Raw genomic sequence first — 18,336 nt, 5'->3', positions numbered from 1 at the left:
GGGGGCCCCCTTCTGGGAATCCTCTGATTCGCTGGAGAGACTCATGGAATCTCTCTGATCACTGGCATACCCTCCTGAGCTCCCCTCAGATTGTTCCCCTTCGCTCTCCATCTCCTCCTTCCCCTGTGGCTCAGCCCCTGAGCCCATGACAGTTAGGGTTAGGGTTAGGGTTAGGGTTAGGGTTAGGGTTAGGGTTAGGGTTAGGGTTAGGGTTAGGGTTAGGGTTGGGGTTGGGGTTGGGGTTGGGGTTGGGGTTGGGGTTGGGGTTAGGGTTAGGGTTAGGGTTAGGGTTAGGGTAGAGCTTAGGTGTGGCATTCTAAGTAATTTATTAAGCAATATATACAGAGCAAAGCAATCATGGCGTCCTCACACATCTTCTCCAAGAGAGAGAGAAAGTAAGTAAGTACAAAAGTACACTTTCCAAGCCTGGAAAATAAACACAGACATGTGATGTAACAACCACATATCCAGCAACGGGAGACTGAAAATGCTGACATCCGGAACATCAGAAGAGCCTGCAGAATCTGGCCCATCTAGTCCAGCAGCCTCTTCTCCGAGTGGCTGAAGGGCTGCCTTGACTGCTGGCTCCTTTGTTTGGTCTACTGGGTCTTGAGTGTCCTTCCCTCCATGGGTGAAAGTCTCCAGGCAAGGACAGGAGGCTCAAGTCAGATCTTTGGGGACAGGCCTATTTGTCCTGCTGGTGCTGGTAGGGTGCAAATGAAACCCTGTGCTTCATGTCCATAAGACTGAGCTTCTGATCAGCAAGAGGAGGACTAGACCATGTTAATTCATAATGATGCCTTGACAAATTTCTCTGAAACTCCTTGGGCTTTTGAATAAATGGTTTCTTCTCTCTTGGGTTTTCCATCTTTGCAGCTGTCAATAGACTTAAAAGTAGCAATGTCAAACCACAACAAGGTCTCATCACTAAGGTGGAATAGCCAGATCTGTCTTTTGCAGCAATAACAAAGGGTCCTGAGCAAATGTATCATGGCATAAGCTGCCACAGACTAGAGTTCTGTCTGGTCTATGAGCACTGATGCTGCAGTGAGTGTGTTGGTCTAGGAGGAGCACTTGAGTGCATTAGGAGGAGAATTGTAAGTCATTTCCTGGGCGACTGCTGGACCCCTTCTGACAGAGCAGAGAGAGAGCCAGGAGCACAAGGGGGCTCAGCGCTAGAGACCTTGTGCCTGGGGAGAGGAAGCTGCTTGCTCACACACAGCCGGCATCAAGGCGGAGCTGCTGGAGGAGAAGACTGGGCTCCTCTTCTGCCACCGCCCAGTTTGACTGCAAGGCAGTTCCAAGGGAGGCATGTGATGACAGCTTGCCAGTGGGGCCTTTGTTTCCTTACTCATCAAATGCGCTCCCCTTGTGCCTCCAGAGCCCTCTTTGACTACGACAAGACCAAAGACAGTGGCCTCCCAAGCCAGGGACTGAATTTCCGATTTGGCGACATCCTCCATGTCATCAACGCTTCTGATGATGAGTGGTGGCAGGCACGGCCGGTGATGCCAGATGGCGAGAGGGACGAGGTTGGCGTCATCCCCAGCAAGCGCAGGTAGCTCGCTCTCTCCTGCTGGGGTTTTCCTCTCTTCCTGGGCCACAGCCTTCAACAAGAGGGAGTGTTGAGAAGACCCAAGACCCAAGACCCTCCCCCTTCCTGTCCACAGTCTCACAGAGCCTTGCTGGATGTCGAAGGCGGTGCCTGGCAGTATCTTTTGTACCTCCATGAATCAGAAGGAAGGGGTTGTGGTCAGCGGGCTTTTTGAGACACGGCAACTTCTCTGTCGTGAATCTTGGAAGACAGCACACCTCCCTGGGCAACTTGTTGCCTCTGCCCCCCCTAAGGAGTCACCACCACACTCCTCTTCCTCCTCTGGGGAGTAGCAGGAATTGTTCTTCACTGCAACTCCCATAGCTACCTTGTCAGGCCCCTATAATCAAACAGTTCTACCTACAGTTGACAAATATGACATAAAATGTCAAGAAACCATTTTCTTGGGGCGCAATTAGTGCCAGCACCGTCCGTTAAGAGTTTGGGTGTAATCTTCGACACCTCCCTTTCCATGGAGGCGCAGATTGCAGCTATAACAAAGGCGGCATTTTTCCATCTCCGCCAAGCTAAGCAGTTGGCTCCTTACCTCTCTCGCCCTGACCTAGCCACTGTGATCCATGCGACGGTCACCTCCAGACTGGATTATTGTAACTCGCTCTACGTGGGGCTGCCCTTGAGACTGACCCAGAAACTCCAGCGGGTGCAGAATGCTGCAGCGAGACTCCTTACGAGGTCTTCGCTGCGAGATCACATTCACCCGGTGCTATACCAGCTGCACTGGCTCCCGGTGGAGTACAGGATCAGGTTTAAGGTGCTGGTTTTAACCTTTAAAGCCCTATATGGCCTAGGACCCTCGTACCTACGGGACCGCCTCTCCTGGTACGCCCCACAGAGAAACCTACGGTCTTCAAATAAAAACATCTTGAAGGTCCCAGGCCACAGAGAAGTTAGGCTGGCCTCAACTAGAGCCAGGGCTTTTTCAGCTGTGGCTCCGATCTGGTGGAACACTCTGTCACAAGAGACCAGGGCCCTGCGGGACTTGACATCCTTCCGCAGGGCCTGCAAGACAGAGCTGTTCCACCAGGCCTTTGGCCAGGGCACAGCCTGACTCCCTCCCTCGGCAATCTTCGCAGAGCTCTGGCCCAATGGTTGCTAGTGGCTGCCCAGGAAGTGGCTTGAATTAATTAATTTTTATAATGAATGATTTTAGAATGTTGTTTATGTTGCACTTTTGTACTGTTTTATTGCTGTTAGCCGCCCTGAGCCCGGCTTCGGCTGGGGAGGGCGGGATATAAATAAAAATTTATTATTATTATTATTATTATTCCTGTGATTCTGGCCTTGAAGACTCTTAATTTCTGTCCTATGCATCCAAACCAAATTCCCTATTGCAGACATGTTTAAGTGTTTTAAAATGCTTCCCAGGTGTAGCACAGAGATGCGCCCCCTCCCATCTCCACATTCTGGTGGCTGCATAATTCGGCAGTTGGGCTTGTGCCCCTGATATCTTGCAGTGTTCCTGCCAGCAAGAGGGCATGTTTGGTTTGCTCCAAGGACCACCACAGTAACTCACATGGGCCTCCAGCAGCCAAAATACTCACTCTAGGTTAGTGTGCATTAGGGCCAAGTGGGTCTTAGCCTTTAACATAAAGGTTTAAAACAAAACAAAACTGGCATTTTCCTCCCCTCTCACTGTCCTGAGCAAAGCTCTCCTCTAAAGCTGCAGTGTGCGCTGGGAAGAAACCTCCACCGCCCCCTGGCAGGAAGAGCAGAGGTCCCCAGGAGCACCGCTGCTTGGTTGGAACTGGCCGTGTTGCTTGACTCCAGCAGCCAGCCTATACTGGTCTGGTGTCTGAGGCTGCCACTCCTGGCGCTTGCCACCAAGGCCTTCCTGTCCCTGATGAGGCTTGGAGAAGACAACAAAGGTTGCAGGAATGATTCCCTGCTGCAGCCACCTTTTGCAGGTGGCTTGCCCCCTCCAGCAGCCATTCAGTTCTGCTATCCAAAGAAGGCAATCGACTCCAGGCCCCTTTGCCCTGACACTCAGGCTGAAGCCGGCCAGTGCCTCCCGTGGCCTCCCTCCAAGGCCCATGTGTTTTCCAGATTGCCCCCACACCAGCTTCTGCCAGGATTTGGCGCAGGTGCTGCAGGTGCACTAATCTTCTTGTGCTTTTCTGGCAGGGTTGAGAAGAAGGAACGAGCTCGTTTAAAGACAGTGAAATTCAACTCTAAAGCAAGAGGTGACAAAGGGGTGAGTTTGGACTCTTTACACTGTTGCTGCTTTAAACTCTGTCATAATGAAAGCCTTGCATGCTCACTTCACCTACAGGCGGCGGGGGGGGGGGTGACTGGCCAAGAAAGCGATTCAGCGCCCTGTGAGTCTGGCATCTCCTAGGTGGAGACAGGACTAGAGAAATCCAGGGTAGAGCAGGAGAGGCCTCTCGGGGGCTGGCAGTGGGGACAAGGGAACCACTAGGACCTGCTTCTGAAGGCGGGGGTGTTGCCTTTGGCCCCCGCTTGCAGGCCTCCTGACAGGGTACAGGACTGGCTACTGGGGAACAAGAGAATAAGGGACTTGGTCAGGATTCCTGGTCTGTTCCTCTCTGGAAAATCCTCCTTTAAAAACAGCTTTAGAATCAGGACAGTCTGGTCACCCAGGGGCCACCCAAGAAAACTCAAGTCAAAAGACTTTTGGAGTGAAAGCACCTGAGATGGATGGATGGATGGATGGATGGATGGTCCATGGAATGTTGTGCACTTGGCTGTTTTGTTTCCTTTGTGGGACCACCTGGCTTCTGTCCCTTGAAGGGGTATCATGAGGAAAGGTGAGGGCTGTGGCTTCCTGGCTCCCTCCTTGACGCCCCTGGGTGCCCAGAGACAGCCTTGAAGGTACGTAACCACAGGCTTGTGGGCAGCTGGAAGGCAGCAGGGAAGGGGACAGCAGAGTCAGGAGAGGGTGGAGCAGGCCAGCCGACCAGAGAGGAAGAGCAGCTGAGGGGAGGAGACTCGGTGGACCATCAGCCATGTTTATCTTTTCACAAAGTTGTGTGAAATACCATAATCTTAAGGATAGAACAGATTGTTACAGTAGACTCCAAATTAACACACCAGCAACATTATTTTTAAAAAAATATTTCCGTGACTTGTGCTAACAGACATCTGTTACAGGTGCCCCCATGAAATGTATGCACTGAACACTTTTGTGTGAAAAGGAACTGTTGGGAATGCACTGGGATGGGTTTAAGCAGACTGGTGCTGGAACGGGGCAGGTCCCAGGCTGGGCTGTGTGTGCAGGAGGGCAGGGAAGCTGCAGGATGTGGGGCTGGAGCCGAGGGGTCTCCCTGGTCTCCTTTCCAGAGCCACATTTCAGCCCTTGTGCCTGGGGAAGCCTCAGGCCCTGGGCGGGGCGGGGGGGGTGCCCTAACCCTATGGCAAGAAAGAGCAGAACACATTTAGTCACCTGGTGCAGCCAGATCCCGCTTTGTGCAAATGGGCCTTTGGGGCAGCTCACAGAGTTTGGGTGTTGCATTTGTTTCCGTGCAGCCTGCACACACAGCCCTGGTCCCGTGCCGTTTTGAAAACTGGTTGTGTTGGAGTCACAGCCTTGTATGTTGACTGCTGCCAAGTTTGCACACGGCTCCCATGTCCTAACACTGCACCAGACCCATGCATGAGCCCCTGAGTGGAAACCAAACTACGCTTGCCATTGAGAGAGAACTGCCCGTCTTGTCTGTCTTCCCTCCTCTTAACATGGCCCTCTTGAGAGGGTGGCCTTCCTCTGGACCTGCCAGTTCTCTTTCTCTCTCTCTCTCCTCCCCTTTCCTCCTCTTTGTTGGTACCTTCCTGGGAACTCTGTGCATGCTTGCTGTTGGCAGGGGCTACTTTGCCTCGGGAATGTGGCAGCCTGGTCTTAATTCTAGCACCTAACATGGCAAAGCAGAAGGAGGCAAAATTGATGGTGTTGAAAACTGAAGCTGCTGTGCTTGTTCCCCCCTCCATCTCTTCTTCTTTCAAGCAGTCCTGCCAAGGACCCCCCCACCCCACTCCCCTTTTATGCCAGGCATCAGCCACTGACCTGCTTGTCCTTTTGCCTGGGCAAAATCAGCTTATGCCGCGTTGAGCACCCGGCGTAAGAGGAGAATGTCGAGTGGCCTGTGGGTTTTTTTCTGCTTCCTTTTCTAACCCATTTGTACTAATGATGCAATTCTGCAAAGAGGCTGTGAGAGCTTAACAAAGTTAATACACTCTTAGTACTAAAAACAAGACTCTCCTGCCTGTAAGAGCCTTAAAAACACATGGCTGATATTTTCTGCAAATCAAAACATAATTACTTCTAACCATGTTTTGTTTTTTTGCTATTGGAGCCGACTTCTAGCCACTCAGCATGCAGTAGGTGAGGCTGTTGCTCTCCAGACTCTGCAGAACAGGAAATGGCTGTTGTCTGGGAGACAGGAGAGCCCCAATGTGTCCCTCTTAGCCAGAAGGAGCCTTGCAGCACTGTGATCTCCCAGAGGTAGAGGCTTGGGCAGCTCCTACCAGGGAGGTGAATTTGCGTGGGGAGCTGCGCCCTGGGCCTTCCAGTCCAAACGGTTTAAAAACAGAGCAGGCAAAGGCGCACGCTGTTCATGGTGTGCTCTGCTTGACTAAACTGAGCTCCTGCAGCAGTTTGCTGGCATTGCAGAGGGTTGGACTAGATGACCCTTGGGGTCCCTTCCAACTTGACAGTTCCATGATTCTCTCGGTGTTGGGGAGAGGGCTTGGCTGGCTTTGAGGCTGAGCAGCTTCTTCCCAAGGGGGGCTCCAGTGGAAGAACCCCGAGTTTCAGCTGGGCTCTTCTGCCCTGCCCATTCCTCTGCTGCCACCAGGGACAGGCAGCAGGTGGCTGCAGCAGGAAGAGGAGATCAGACGCGGCCAGGCAGGTCCCACGGCATTTGGGTCTGTTGGACTTCAGTGGCAGCTAAGAGACCATGCTGGCTTGAGCTGCCAGCGGTTGGGATCCAGATGGCCGGGCTGCTTCTGACATCCTCTTTGTGCTGTAGCCCCTGAGGGTCCCTGGTCCCTCTGGATATTCATGCATTGTGTGGGGTCAGGTAGCTGAGGGGGGGGGTCTCAGTGACCCCTTGTGGTGCTTGGATTATGAGCCACGTGGATGTTCCCTCCAGGCACTGCTCTCCGGCTCAGAGATCACGACTCAGGCTGCTTTGTGCCTCTGGCTGTGGCTTCATCTGACCTTGAAAATGCCCAGGAATCCTTCCTGAGAAGATGAAGGAGGCTACATTGACTCCCTTTTATTTGTCTCCGTTGCCTAGACTGCCTTTCAGCCAGAGTTTCAGAGAGTACAGGGGGAAGAGCACACCAGGCGGCCTTATGCCCAGTCAGACCAGTGGTCCACCCAGCTCAGTCTTGTCTGCACTGACTGACAGGGTACTAGGCAGGGATCCTTTTCCCGCCCTGCCTGGAAATCCTGGGGGTAGCACCTGGGCTCTTCTGGATTCAGAGCAGATGCTCTACTGCGGAGAGGAGAGCCGCCCCACAACTTGCTCTGCAAGAGGTCCCTGTAGCTGCTTCCTGCTTCTTCCTAAGGAGCAGTTGAAGGGGGGCTGTTTCCCACTCCTGCCAGCAGCATCCGGCGGCCTGCCTGGGCTAGTGCCTGGGCTGGTGTGGGGAGCCTGCAGAGACAGAGCCCCTCCCCGCAGCCAGTGCTTCCTCAGAATGGAGCCGGCCGCTTGCTCTCCAGGCCCTTCTCCCTCCGTGCCCCAGCCCTGGCTCCTGCCGCCTCCCCTCCTAAGGAAGGGCTGTGGATCCAGCCAGCCTCAAACTGCTGCATGTTGTGGTCCTAGAAGTCGGCCTCTGCCAAGCTGCTGGACTGGGCCCCTGTGACACACTGGACATTCGACCTCCTTTGTTTTGCCCCTCCTTCCTTCTCTTCTTCAGCAGTCATTCAATGACAAGCGTAAAAAGAACCTCTTTTCCCGAAAATTTCCCTTCTACAAGAACAAGGAGCAGAGTGAGCAAGAAACCAGTGATGTGGACCGTGAGTATGTGGGTGGGGGCAGGGCAAGCGCCAGCTGCGGATGTGCCGGGGGGCCTGCCTTGCGTGCCAGACGTGGCCTTGCCTTGAAGGGGTCCCAAGAGCTGCCACAGGGGCAGAGATGCCGCCATCCTCAGGGAGGGGCTGGCCCAGCTCTCCTTCCGCAGCTGATTTGGGGGGGGGGGCAGCGAGTTCTGTTGGCTGCAGCTAAAAGGCAGGCGGCCTCTGGCTTTCAGAGGTGGGCTTGAGGGACAGGAGGTTTAAGTGCTGCCCTTAAAGGGGTTTCTGGCTGAGCTTTGGGCACCCCCCTGGACCCCTGTGGACGCTCTTGGGACCACCTTGCCGTAGCCCCTCATTGATATGCTACTGACGGTTATTTTCTTTGTGATTGTCTCTTTATTGCTTGCCCTCTGGGAACTTCTCTGCAGGAGATCCCTGAAGACATGGGATCAAAAGGCCTGAGTAAGTGACCCTCTTCCCAGAGGCCCCTGAACCCCTCCTCTCGCCGAGACAGAAGGAAAGGCCTCCTCCTCCTCCTCCAGGGGCCCAGGCTCATTCCTCCTGGGGTCTCTTTCCTCCACACTTGTATGCCATCTCCTCCTCCAAGTCATGCCACTTCCATTTACTTTTTAGTTGGGAGGCTGGGAAACCTTCCCCTGTTTTGCAAGCACAAAAGTCATTGAATCGTAGAGTTGGAAGGGACACCAAGGGTCATCTAGTCCAACCCTGCAGTGCAGGAATCCCAACTAGACATTTGGCCATCCAACCTCTGCTTGGAAGCCTCCAAGGAAGGAGAGCCCACCACCTTCCGAGGGAATCTATGCCTCTCTTGCTTGATCTGTTTCCTCTTTCTGGCTAGAGCCTCTCGCCAGATGCAGGTCTGCCGTAGATCTCACCTGGGGTTCTCCTCCGTTCTCCATGGGTCCCCTGGTGTTGGCTCAGCAGATACAATGGCCAGGGGGACCCTTTCAACAAGTCTTTATGAGGGACTCAAGCTTTTTGGTGGGGATGTTTTAAAAGAGGCGCTAACTGATCCTGAAGAAAACATCATCATCATTATCATTATTTTACTATTATTTAATAAATTTGTATGCTATTCTTCATCCAAAGATGACATGGAAGTTCACAACATAAAAATGCAAAATGAGAACACAAAATACACGATTAAACAAAAATAGACCAGTAACCCACAATTTAAGAGGCTATAGAATGTTAATCAGCCAAACGCCTGGTTATAGAGAAATGTTTTCACAAGGTGCCTAAATTTTTTATTATTATTATTATTATTATTATTATTATTATTATTATTATTATTATTTTGCTGCCCTTTATCAAAAGATTCCAGGGTGATGTACAACACCAAGAACACATAATAAAAATCATAATGATAAAATAAGCATAATAACTTCCCCTCCTTTAACAGACCATAAATTGTTTAATGGCCAGAGGCTTGGGTAAAAAGGAATGTTTTGGCCTGGCAACTAAAGACATGTAATGATGGTACCAGGCGAGCTTCTCTGGTGAGAGCGTTCCACAATCAGGGAGTCACCACAGAAAAGTCCTGTTCTCATGCTGTCACCCCCAAACCTCTCCGGTAACGGGGACATAGAGAAGGGCCTCAGATGACCAGTGTGGATCTGGGTCCGCTTGTATGGGGAGAGGCGGTTCTTAAGGTGTTGAGGTCCTGAGCCCCAACTGAAGCTGACAGAAGGCACTCCACCAGTGCAGTCAGGCCAGGATTGGTGCAATATGCTCAGATGGTCTTGCCCCCGAGAGCAGCTTGGCCACCCAATTCTGCACCAGCTGAAGTTTCCGAACTGCCTTCAGATAACGTGTTGCAGTAATCTAACCTAGCGGTTCCCAGAGCATAGACATAAAACCATAAACCTGTCAGGGTTCCTGTCGTGGGATGATGGGTGCTCTTTTCACAGATACTTTTCCTCTCAAGGGCCATATTTCTCTTATCGGCCCTTCAGATGGAGAAAGCCCTAGGGGGCAGGGGCAATATTTTTGCTCAGCTGCCAGTGCTGGAGGAAGCCCTGTTTCCAGGGTCTGTCATGGGCTCGTCCTGGTGACAAGTTCAGCAGCTCTTTTTGCAGATCCTCTAGAGCTGGTCTCCAGCAACAGCAACCTAGGGGCCAGTCTTATGCCCCCCCGGGGGGGGGGGGACTCCTGCAGTTCTCCATGACCTGCAACAGCAGAAGTCATTAGAGTTTGGCTACAGGACGGGAACTGCTTCCGCCCCATGTCCAAGTCTCCACTGAAGCAACAAAGAATGCAGGAGACCATTCTTCATCTTCTCAGAGTTCAGGTTGTTGAGGCAGTGACACTCAAAGACTGTTTCTTGAGGACTGACTTTATCTTTTTTAATGGTACCCAAATGCAACAAGTCTTATACCTGAAATTCCTCAAACAATTCATCCACCATCAAAAATTCAGGATAGAGTCACTTTTTCTTGGCAGGGCGCTCTGCAGTCTGAATTTTCATGCCTCTGTAGACCTAGAAGAGGCTTACCTCCACATACCGAATCACCTTCAGCACAGAGAGGTCCTGAGGTTCCCCTACAGCCGAAACCACTTCCAGTTCTGACTGTTGCCATTTGGCCTTGTCTCCACACAAGAGGGTTCCTGGTGGGTCCTTGTGCCTCCAGAGTATCCTTATCTATCCTTCTTTGGAATACCTCTTGGTGTGGCAGGAGTGCTCTGAAAGCTCAAAAAGATGTTTGCATGCTTGTAATTGCTGGCAGCTCACAGCTTTCTAGCCCATGAAGCAAAGAGTCACCTGTCTCCTGCCCAGTGACTTGGCAGTGACTTTGGCGGCCTTCCCTGGGGAAGCTTCCAAGATGAAGATTTGCTAGGCCAGGTCTTCTTCAAATACATTTATAGTTCCTGACAAGTTAAATGCTTGTGCCTTCGCCAAAGTTGCATTCAGAGGACGTGGGCTTCAGCAGGTTCTTCCGCACTATAGACCGCTGAACCCCTTTCTACCCCCTCTTGCCCCCTCCCAGCTCCTGCTGTGAGCCTTTGCCAGGTGACCTGGTGCGTCGCTGCAGGTGGTGTGTGAGCAGTTTAGACCAGCGGTGGGGAGGCAGAGCAGCGCTTTCAGCCTCCCAGTGGCCTTTCTGGCCTGACCCACTGAGCTCCACCGGTTTCCCCGGCTCCATCTGGCCCCCGTGGTGGCAACCCCTCTGGCCATGACACATGCTGCAGGTGTGGCAGATCCCCAAGGAGGCACCAGTGGCCTGGATGTGGACGGAGGCTCCCTCTGTGCCCTGGGCTTCTCCCACTGCCTCTGAGCTCCAGGCGGAGTTGGGAAGTCGCAGAAACTCCTCTGGGGTTTGGGCCACCATGTTCTGTGTCTGCATCCAGACGTCCTCTTGCCTTTTGGCAGAGTGCACTCACCCCAGCCCCAGCCCTGTCACATTCGTTGAGTGTGGAGAGGGAGCCTTCTTCCCTACAGAGTGCAAGTCATGGCAGCCCCGTCTGGCACTTGGCCTTGTCTTGCTTTTCTTTGGGAATTCTTTCTGGTCTGGTGCAGCTCCTCATGTTCTCCTTCCTGTTCCCGTTTCAGAGCACGTGACGTCCAACGCCAGCGACAGCGAAAGCAGCTACCGTGAGTGTCTTGGGGCCCTTCCCCACATCTCCCTTTGGGGCTGGCTAGGAAGGCTTGCTTGGCTTTCCCTGTCTTTGCAGCTAGAAGCATCTCTCAAGGCGCCCATTCGGCAGCAGAGCGTACCTGGACTCTGCTGGGGGGTCAAGCTTTGGCTCTTGCGATGGGGCTCTTCGCCAGTCCGGCTTACCTGGGCAGGGCACCTGAGCAACGGACCCCCTCCTTCCGTGGTGCCTCCGCTCTGCTGGAACGGCCGGTTGCTGGGAGTGTGAGAGGGTCGGATCAGCAGCTGATCCTCACAGACCCCTCGCCTCTCAGGAAGCTCCACTCCAGGCAAGAGACCGGTTCTCTTTTAGCCGCATTGCTGCACTGCTGGCCTAAACTTGTGCTTAATTTACTCCGTTGTTCTGTTGTTTAATTTCAGTGACAGTCTGTTCTTGTGTTTTTTTATTTTTCTCTTTTCTTACGTAGTTTTTGGCTTAAGGCATCATATCCAAAGTCTTCCACTCCCTGAGCACTCTCAAGCCGCCTGACCATAGAGTCCTGTGTCTTCTAGCCTCAATAAGCTTCTAGAAATGTGGCAGGAGGGGTCACTCATAATTTCTGGGCCTGTGGCCACATGCGAAATGTTGAGTGTGTGACAAACAGCGTCCCCCAGTCGCTTCTTTAGCTATATGTTACTTAAAACTGAGGCATACCTATTAAGATCACCACAATAAACTCACCTTAATTGAAATATAATTAAGAGTAGATTGTGGCTCACCACATATATACAGAGAGTGGTGCTTATTAATTTCCTATCTGGCTTCTATACCAGTTTTTTTTATCCTGAAAAGTCTTATATATGAGAGATACGTGTGTACATCTGTATTATTTTACGCAGACACTACATTCCAGCTCTAAACTGGTGTATCTGAATTTGCAGGTGGCCAAGAGGAATATGTCCTGTCTTACGAGCCTGTTACTCAGCAGGAAGGTTTGTAGCGTGTTGCATATAAAACCAAAAGCCCTGAAGGCCACAGAGGCCTTTGGCTCTCCTTTGCAAGCACACCTCCCAAGGGCTCGCTTTCAGCCCCACCAGTGCCCTTGGCTGCACTAGGACCTTCTGCGAAGGAGGTACGGAGGGCTCCCTTCAACCTCCCAGCCGTTGCTCTGGAGTTGCTTCCTTTGGACCTCAAGTGGGGGGGGCGGATGGGGGGGGGCATGTGCTGTCCCAACCTGGGCTGTGGGCTGGAGGTTCCTTGCCCCTGCCGTCGGAAGGGGAAGCCGTCAGATCAATGTCTCCCGTAACTTGACCATGGCCACAGGAAAGGCCTTCACCTGCGTTCTTGCCGAGCAAAGCTCTGGAATGAGCAGAATGCCCAACAGGGACTCCTGCTGGCAGGTGGACGGGGGGGGGGGGCTGGCTTAGGCGAGCCTTTGACCCCCAGGAACTTGGGGAAGGGACAGGAGGTTGTTGGTGGTTTTCCTTCCTCTCTGACTCCTGGGTCTGTTTCCCCTTCAGTCAACTACACGCGGCCTGTGATTGTTCTGGGACCGATGAAAGACCGGATCAATGACGACCTCATCTCCGAATTCCCTGACGAGTTCGGATCCTGCGTTCCACGTATGTATGGCAAAGGCCTACCAGGGAAGCTTTTGTCACACAGGCAAGCAGCACCGAAAGTGTGTTTCAGCTTGGGAAAGAGCAGGCCAGGGTCACAGTGCACGGGTGCGAGGAGCTGCAGTTGCATGTTGTTGGGCTTGGAGCCAGCGGTGAGTGCAGAGCCCTTGCGGGGGCCAGTCCTCCAGGGCCTCCCTTGGGCAGCTCTGGGCATTGCCTGGCTGCAAGCAGAGGTGCCTCGTGCCCTCAAGAGCCCTTTCCCGCAGTCCCCAGCCAAGCACAAGCCGGGAGAGAAGACCCTTTCTCAGTCAGGAGCCATGAGGCGCTCCTGGGCACAGCATCCTCCTAGCATCTTGCCATTAATTTGATTTGAACTGATTTTAGAATGAAATGATTTTAGAATGTTGTATTAACTTTTGCTGTTGCTAGCCGTTCTGAGCCCGGCTTCAGCTGGGGAGGGCGGGATATAAATATATTATTATTATTATTATTATTATTATTATTATTATTATTATTATTATTATTTATTATTAACTTTGGCATTGGACATGCTTTCCCCTTGGCCTCATGGGCTGGCCAACCTGTCCAAGCACACTTTCATTGCCTCCTTCGTGGGGAGGGGGGCACCTCTGGCCCCTGTCCCAGTTTGGCCCTTAGACCAGAGGCTTTAAACCTTTTTGAGTCCACGGCTCCCTTGACCAACCGCCTTCCTTCTGCAGCTCCCCTGTGGGGCTCAGGGGCTCAGGTAGGTCCCCCCTTGCCTGCTGAGCTGGCAGCTTCTCACCCTTTTTTGAACACCCTCAGCCTCCTCTCCCCTCTCCTTGGGCCCCTGGTCTCTGAGCTGCCCCACCCAGAGGCACCATTCGCCCGGGGAGCCTAGAGCCAGGGCTGCTGCAATAAACAGCTGCACCAGCCGAGACACAGGAGGGCATCCGAGGAAGGAGGGAAAGAAAGAGGAACAGAGGCCAGTGTTGCCCAAGGCACCCCAGGGTTGAAAGCCCCTGCCTTAGACCCTTGCCCAAACCACACCAGCCTGGCACCTTCTGAGGGCAGGATTTTGATCCTGCACAGGGAACGGGGTCATGCAGCCTCGGCAGCAGGATTTAATCTGCTCATCAGCTGATAAGCAAAGATTGTAGCCCTTTTCCTTCCCTTTTAAGGGTGCAACAGAGCAAAGTGCTGTCCTTTAATTGGGGTGGGGGTTGGGAGCTGGCTCAAAGGGCACTTTGCCTCTTCAATCATGGAGATGGGCTTCAGGCTCTTGGTGCCAAGTGCCGTGTGAATGGAAGGGAGAGGCTGCCTCAAAGGGCACTTTGCAGAGCTGCTGTGCACACCCGCACACCCCACTGCCTGCCTGTCAGATCTGGCCCATGTGGCCCATCTTGATAAGGATCTGGCCCATGGAGGCCATGAGATTCCCCAGCCCTGGCCCCGTTCTGCCCTGTCCCCGTTTGCCCCCTCATTCCCCCTGCCTGCTGGCATCCCTGGGTTCTTCCTTTCCAAACCTGCTGGAGCGTCACCAGTGTGCAGACGACACCCAGCAGTGCTTCTTGCTCCTGTCAATCCAGGAAGGCAATGGAATGGACTCAGTGCAGGAGGAGATAGGGCTTTGCCAGCTAGGGCTTGGTCCACACAAGGCAGGTGGTTGGCTGCTGGGTGAGGGGACTCAGCCTGTTCTGGAGGCGGCTGACGCTGTGCCCTCTCTCCACTTTGGCCAATCTAGAGAAGGCAGGCCGGGTTCATTCCTGTATCCAGACAGGATTGCTGCCCTGCGTTCCACATGGGGATGCCTTTGAAGGCCGTCTGGAAGCTTCAGTCAGCCCTAGATGTGAAGGTCAGACTCTGGTCTAGCACTTGAAGGTCAACGCACTTGTAGGGTGCCAGGGTCCCACCTTGGGTCTGCTTCCTCCCACTGTTGTGCGCAGTAAGCGGAAGGTGCTCAGTGCCAGTATTTGGCGTCAACGTTGAAGTTTCTGTGTGTTGGGCCTGCCTGCCTGTCTGAAAGCTGCCTGTCTCTTTCCACAAAGATACGACCCGGCCAAAGCGAGACTACGAGGTGGACGGTCGGGATTACCACTTTGTTACGTCCAGAGAACAAATGGAGAAAGATATCCAGGATCACAGGTTCATTGAAGCCGGCCAGTACAACAACCACCTGTATGGAACGAGTGTCCAGTCCGTGCGGGAGGTGGCAGAGAAGGTAAAGGAGCTCCTCTCTTTCCAGAGTCTGCTTGGGAGAGATGAGGGGTGGTCCCGGTCTGCCCCAGGGTCTCCTTCCCCAATCAGTCATGACGCGGCCTCACAAGGAGGAAAGGACGTCTTGCTGTGGGATCTCCGCTAAACCTTCAGCGCTTCAGGAGCCTCCTGAGCCCAAAGATCTCTATTAACTAAACGTCATGAAGTCAGTGCCCTCAGTCCATTGCCTCAGTTGTGCCATGGGAGATATCTGAAGATCTTCTACAGCACAGCTAGTGCCCAGCACTGCCTGGGTATTTTTAGAAACCCCAAAATATTGTGATTTTTAAAGGGATATGTACGGTTTTTGAGTCTTCCCCCATCACACCATAACTCAGAAGGAGTCGGTCCAAAGTCCCTCCTGGCCCCAGCACCCCGTCTGCCTCGAAGGAGAGCTTTTTAGCCCCTGAGAAAATGTTTCCACGCCCTTTGTGCTGCCTGGAGTCCATCCAAGTGAAAGGAGCAGAATTGGCCACTGAGGATTGCCTTGTAGGTCCCTCTGAGAAAGGGGCAGGTCGGCACACACAAAAGAGATCTGCGTTGCTTTTGCATTTCCCTTTGAAGCATGTTGGCCGAGATCTGCGGGGGGGGGGGGGCAATACCAGAGGTTGGATCAGGAGTTCCCCTGCTTAGGTTTCCTCCTCCAACTCAACTCTGCCCAGATGCAGTTACTGTGAGTCTTAGGATGGCAGTCACAAAGGGAAGGTTTGGGGGTCCCAAGGCGCCCTGCAGCGCAAGCAAGGCAGCTCTGCTACGTTCCACCAAAGGGAACCAAAGAGAAAGCCGGCCAGGGTCTCCCGCTCTGTGTGCGCCTGGGTGATTCTGGCGGGGAGGAGCTTGGGGGCAAGGCCAGGGAGAGCTCTTTTTTATTGGCTCACCTGGAAGGGGTGTGGCTGCCAGGATGGGACCCTTCTTTCTGAATTTGCCGCTACACTGCCTAAGGCAATGCCAGGTCCCCATAGGTTTGCCAAACAGGCCTCCTCTCAGCCCCAAGAAAATGGCTTTCCAGGGAATGTCTGCAAATAGCTAGACTAAGGGGGAAGGGTGCTCAGTCTCAGCCGCCGGGCTTTGAAATGCAGACAGGCTTGGCTGAGCTGTCTGCCAGCAGCGATGCCTTGGATGTTCTGCTCTAAGATGCCTCTTCCCTCCGTGCCTCAGGGGAAGCACTGCATTCTCGATGTCTCCGGAAACGCAATCAAGAGGCTCCAAATCGCCCAGTTGCACCCAATCTCCATTTTCATCAAACCCAAATCAGTGGAGAACATCATGTGAGTGAAAGCTGGCCTTGTCCTGCCCCCCCTCCGACCTTTTCCTCTCTGCGCATGTTCTGGTGACCCTCCTTGCGGCATGTGGCCTCCTCTTCCAGGAAGGTCATCAATCACGGTCTCCGGGAAGGGAGCTTTCCCTGGTGGCTGGGTGTATTCCACAGCCCATAATATCCTGCTGTTTTCAGCTGGAGAAAAAAAAGCAGGCAGCAAAGATTCAGTCCTCTGCAGGAAGAAGACAGAGCCAAACTTTAAAAGCAAAATGTCTGTCCCTCCTTCTTCTGGTTTTTGGCTCTGCCTTCTGGAGAAGAGAAGAGCGACTCTGCTGCTCCCGAGCTGCTGCTTGAGGGTAGCTCAGGAGTCGCCAACGTGGTGCCCTCCAGGGGTTGCAGGAAGGTGCTTCATTTTAAACATCACATCTGAATGGCTGAGCCTTGTCATCGGTATCTTGGTTTGATTTGTGCTGCAATTTCAGGGAAATGAATAAGCGGCTGACAGATGAGCAAGCTCGGAAGACCTTTGAGAGAGCCATGAAGCTGGAGCAAGAATTCACCGAACATTTCACAGGTTGGTTGCTCAGCTGTGTTCCTTTCAAGGCAGCGGCTGGGGGGTTTCAGTGCCGGGGGTGGTGGTGCAAGAGCTGTGCCAGTCCAGGCCCTCAAGAGCCGCCTCCTCCTTCTCTCCTCTACAGCTATTGTGCAAGGAGACACATTGGAAGAAATCTACAACCAAGTCAAGCAAGTCATTGAGGAGCACTCCAGCCCCTACATCTGGGTCCCCGCCAAGGAGAAGCTCTGAAGGCCGCCCAGCGGGGGCCGCTGTACCTCCCCCCCCCCCCGTGCTTCCCACCTGGGGGCAGCCCTTGTCTTGCATGGGCCCCCGTGGCTCCCGTAGCGTTTCCCCAGTGCCCCCTTCTGTTCTGATGGTGTGGATTCTCACAAGCTGCTGGCGGGCGGCCATTTTCTCAAGGGTCAAAGGGCAGTGGCTCCATCCGCTTGTGTGGATACGAAACGGAGAATTTTGTGGTAAAACTCCTTAATGTTTAAGGGAAAGTATCCTTCAGAGATTTTGAGAAAACAAATCTTTATATACACCCTTTTAAATATTTCCTAACAAAAGAAAAGTGGTCTTAATGATGTAAATGGTGAGCAGTTTTGCACGCGTGACTTGACCTGCATGATTTGATTCACGGGGCGGCTGCAGGCCGTAGTTCTGTAGTTTTCTGTTGTTGGCAACACATTTATTTTACAGGCAGTTAAATAGGAGATTTTTGTTCAAATGTCCAAGATAATGTAAATGGAGTTGCCATTATTTCACAAGGGAAAACCCATTTTCATAATTTCATAAGAATATTCTTTATAGTCTATTTTTTCATTTTTTGCTGATGCCGTTGTTGGGGCAAGAATATCTCCTGTTTTTAAACTAGCACACACAAGACTATTTGGAGTGTCTTACTGATATCATCAATGGGTAACGGTCATTACATTTTTGAATCCAAATACAGTTTAGGTGCTTTAAAAGCTTGTGCTTCATAGAGGAATGATTAATTTTGTTCTGAAAATATTCTGAAAGATTATCATAAGAGACGATTCAGAGTCTGAAATATAAATATGTTCTTAGAAGTCAGATTTTAATGAATATTTTACCCACAATAACTGCCTATTTTGTTATAATAAAACATATTATATACATACAAATATATATATATATATTAAACTTTCTTTAACTAAAGTTGTAGTGTGGGAATTTCTTTATGTTGCTGTACACAGAACTCCTTTGCTTGCAGCTGGTTTGCAGGATCCCTGAGAGAACTGCTTTATCGTCGCATTTGAGGGGGTTTGCAGTGCCCAAGGTGATGGCGGCCCTGTGAGCTGCCCAGCTCCTTCCCCTCCCCAGTTGTGGACCAGGGGCTCCCGACTCTCAGGTTTCCTCTTTGCTCCTAGGAGGACGTGCATCTTCGCCCCGGAAGAGCTGGCAGTTCCCCTGCACTGGTGCTCCGCTTCTCAGTGGAAGTGGGAGCAAGAGGAGCTTTCCTCT

At 52.5% G+C, this 18,336-nt stretch overlaps 1 protein-coding gene across 3 annotated transcripts; it reads left to right on the top strand.

Moving 5' to 3' along the window:
* The first annotated feature begins 1,343 nt into the window (after positions 1-1,343).
* LOC310707915 (disks large homolog 1-like) lies at positions 1,344-18,030 on the top strand. 3 transcript variants are annotated; one of them, XM_083505394.1, is made up of 10 exons: positions 1,344-1,558; positions 3,737-3,806; positions 8,015-8,048; positions 11,158-11,199; positions 12,122-12,172; positions 12,701-12,802; positions 14,827-14,999; positions 16,193-16,302; positions 16,775-16,866; positions 16,991-18,030. In XM_083505394.1, exons 1-10 carry the CDS (start codon positions 1,359-1,361, stop codon positions 17,095-17,097), a joined length of 981 nt encoding a protein of 326 aa, XP_083361520.1. In that variant the 5' UTR covers positions 1,344-1,358; the 3' UTR covers positions 17,098-18,030. The 3 variants fall into 3 exon arrangements, with proteins under 3 accessions (XP_083361520.1, XP_083361519.1, XP_083361518.1); XM_083505393.1 differs by lacking the exon at positions 8,015-8,048 and adding an exon at positions 7,493-7,589; XM_083505392.1 differs by lacking the exon at positions 8,015-8,048 and adding an exon at positions 7,490-7,589.
* Positions 18,031-18,336: the final 306 nt, after the last annotated feature.

This window comes from Podarcis liolepis, assembly GCF_965112155.1.
Source record: "Podarcis liolepis genome assembly, chromosome: 5".
Classification (NCBI taxonomy): domain Eukaryota; kingdom Metazoa; phylum Chordata; class Lepidosauria; order Squamata; family Lacertidae; genus Podarcis; species Podarcis liolepis.
This window is presented reverse-complemented; position numbering and strand designations above follow the sequence as displayed.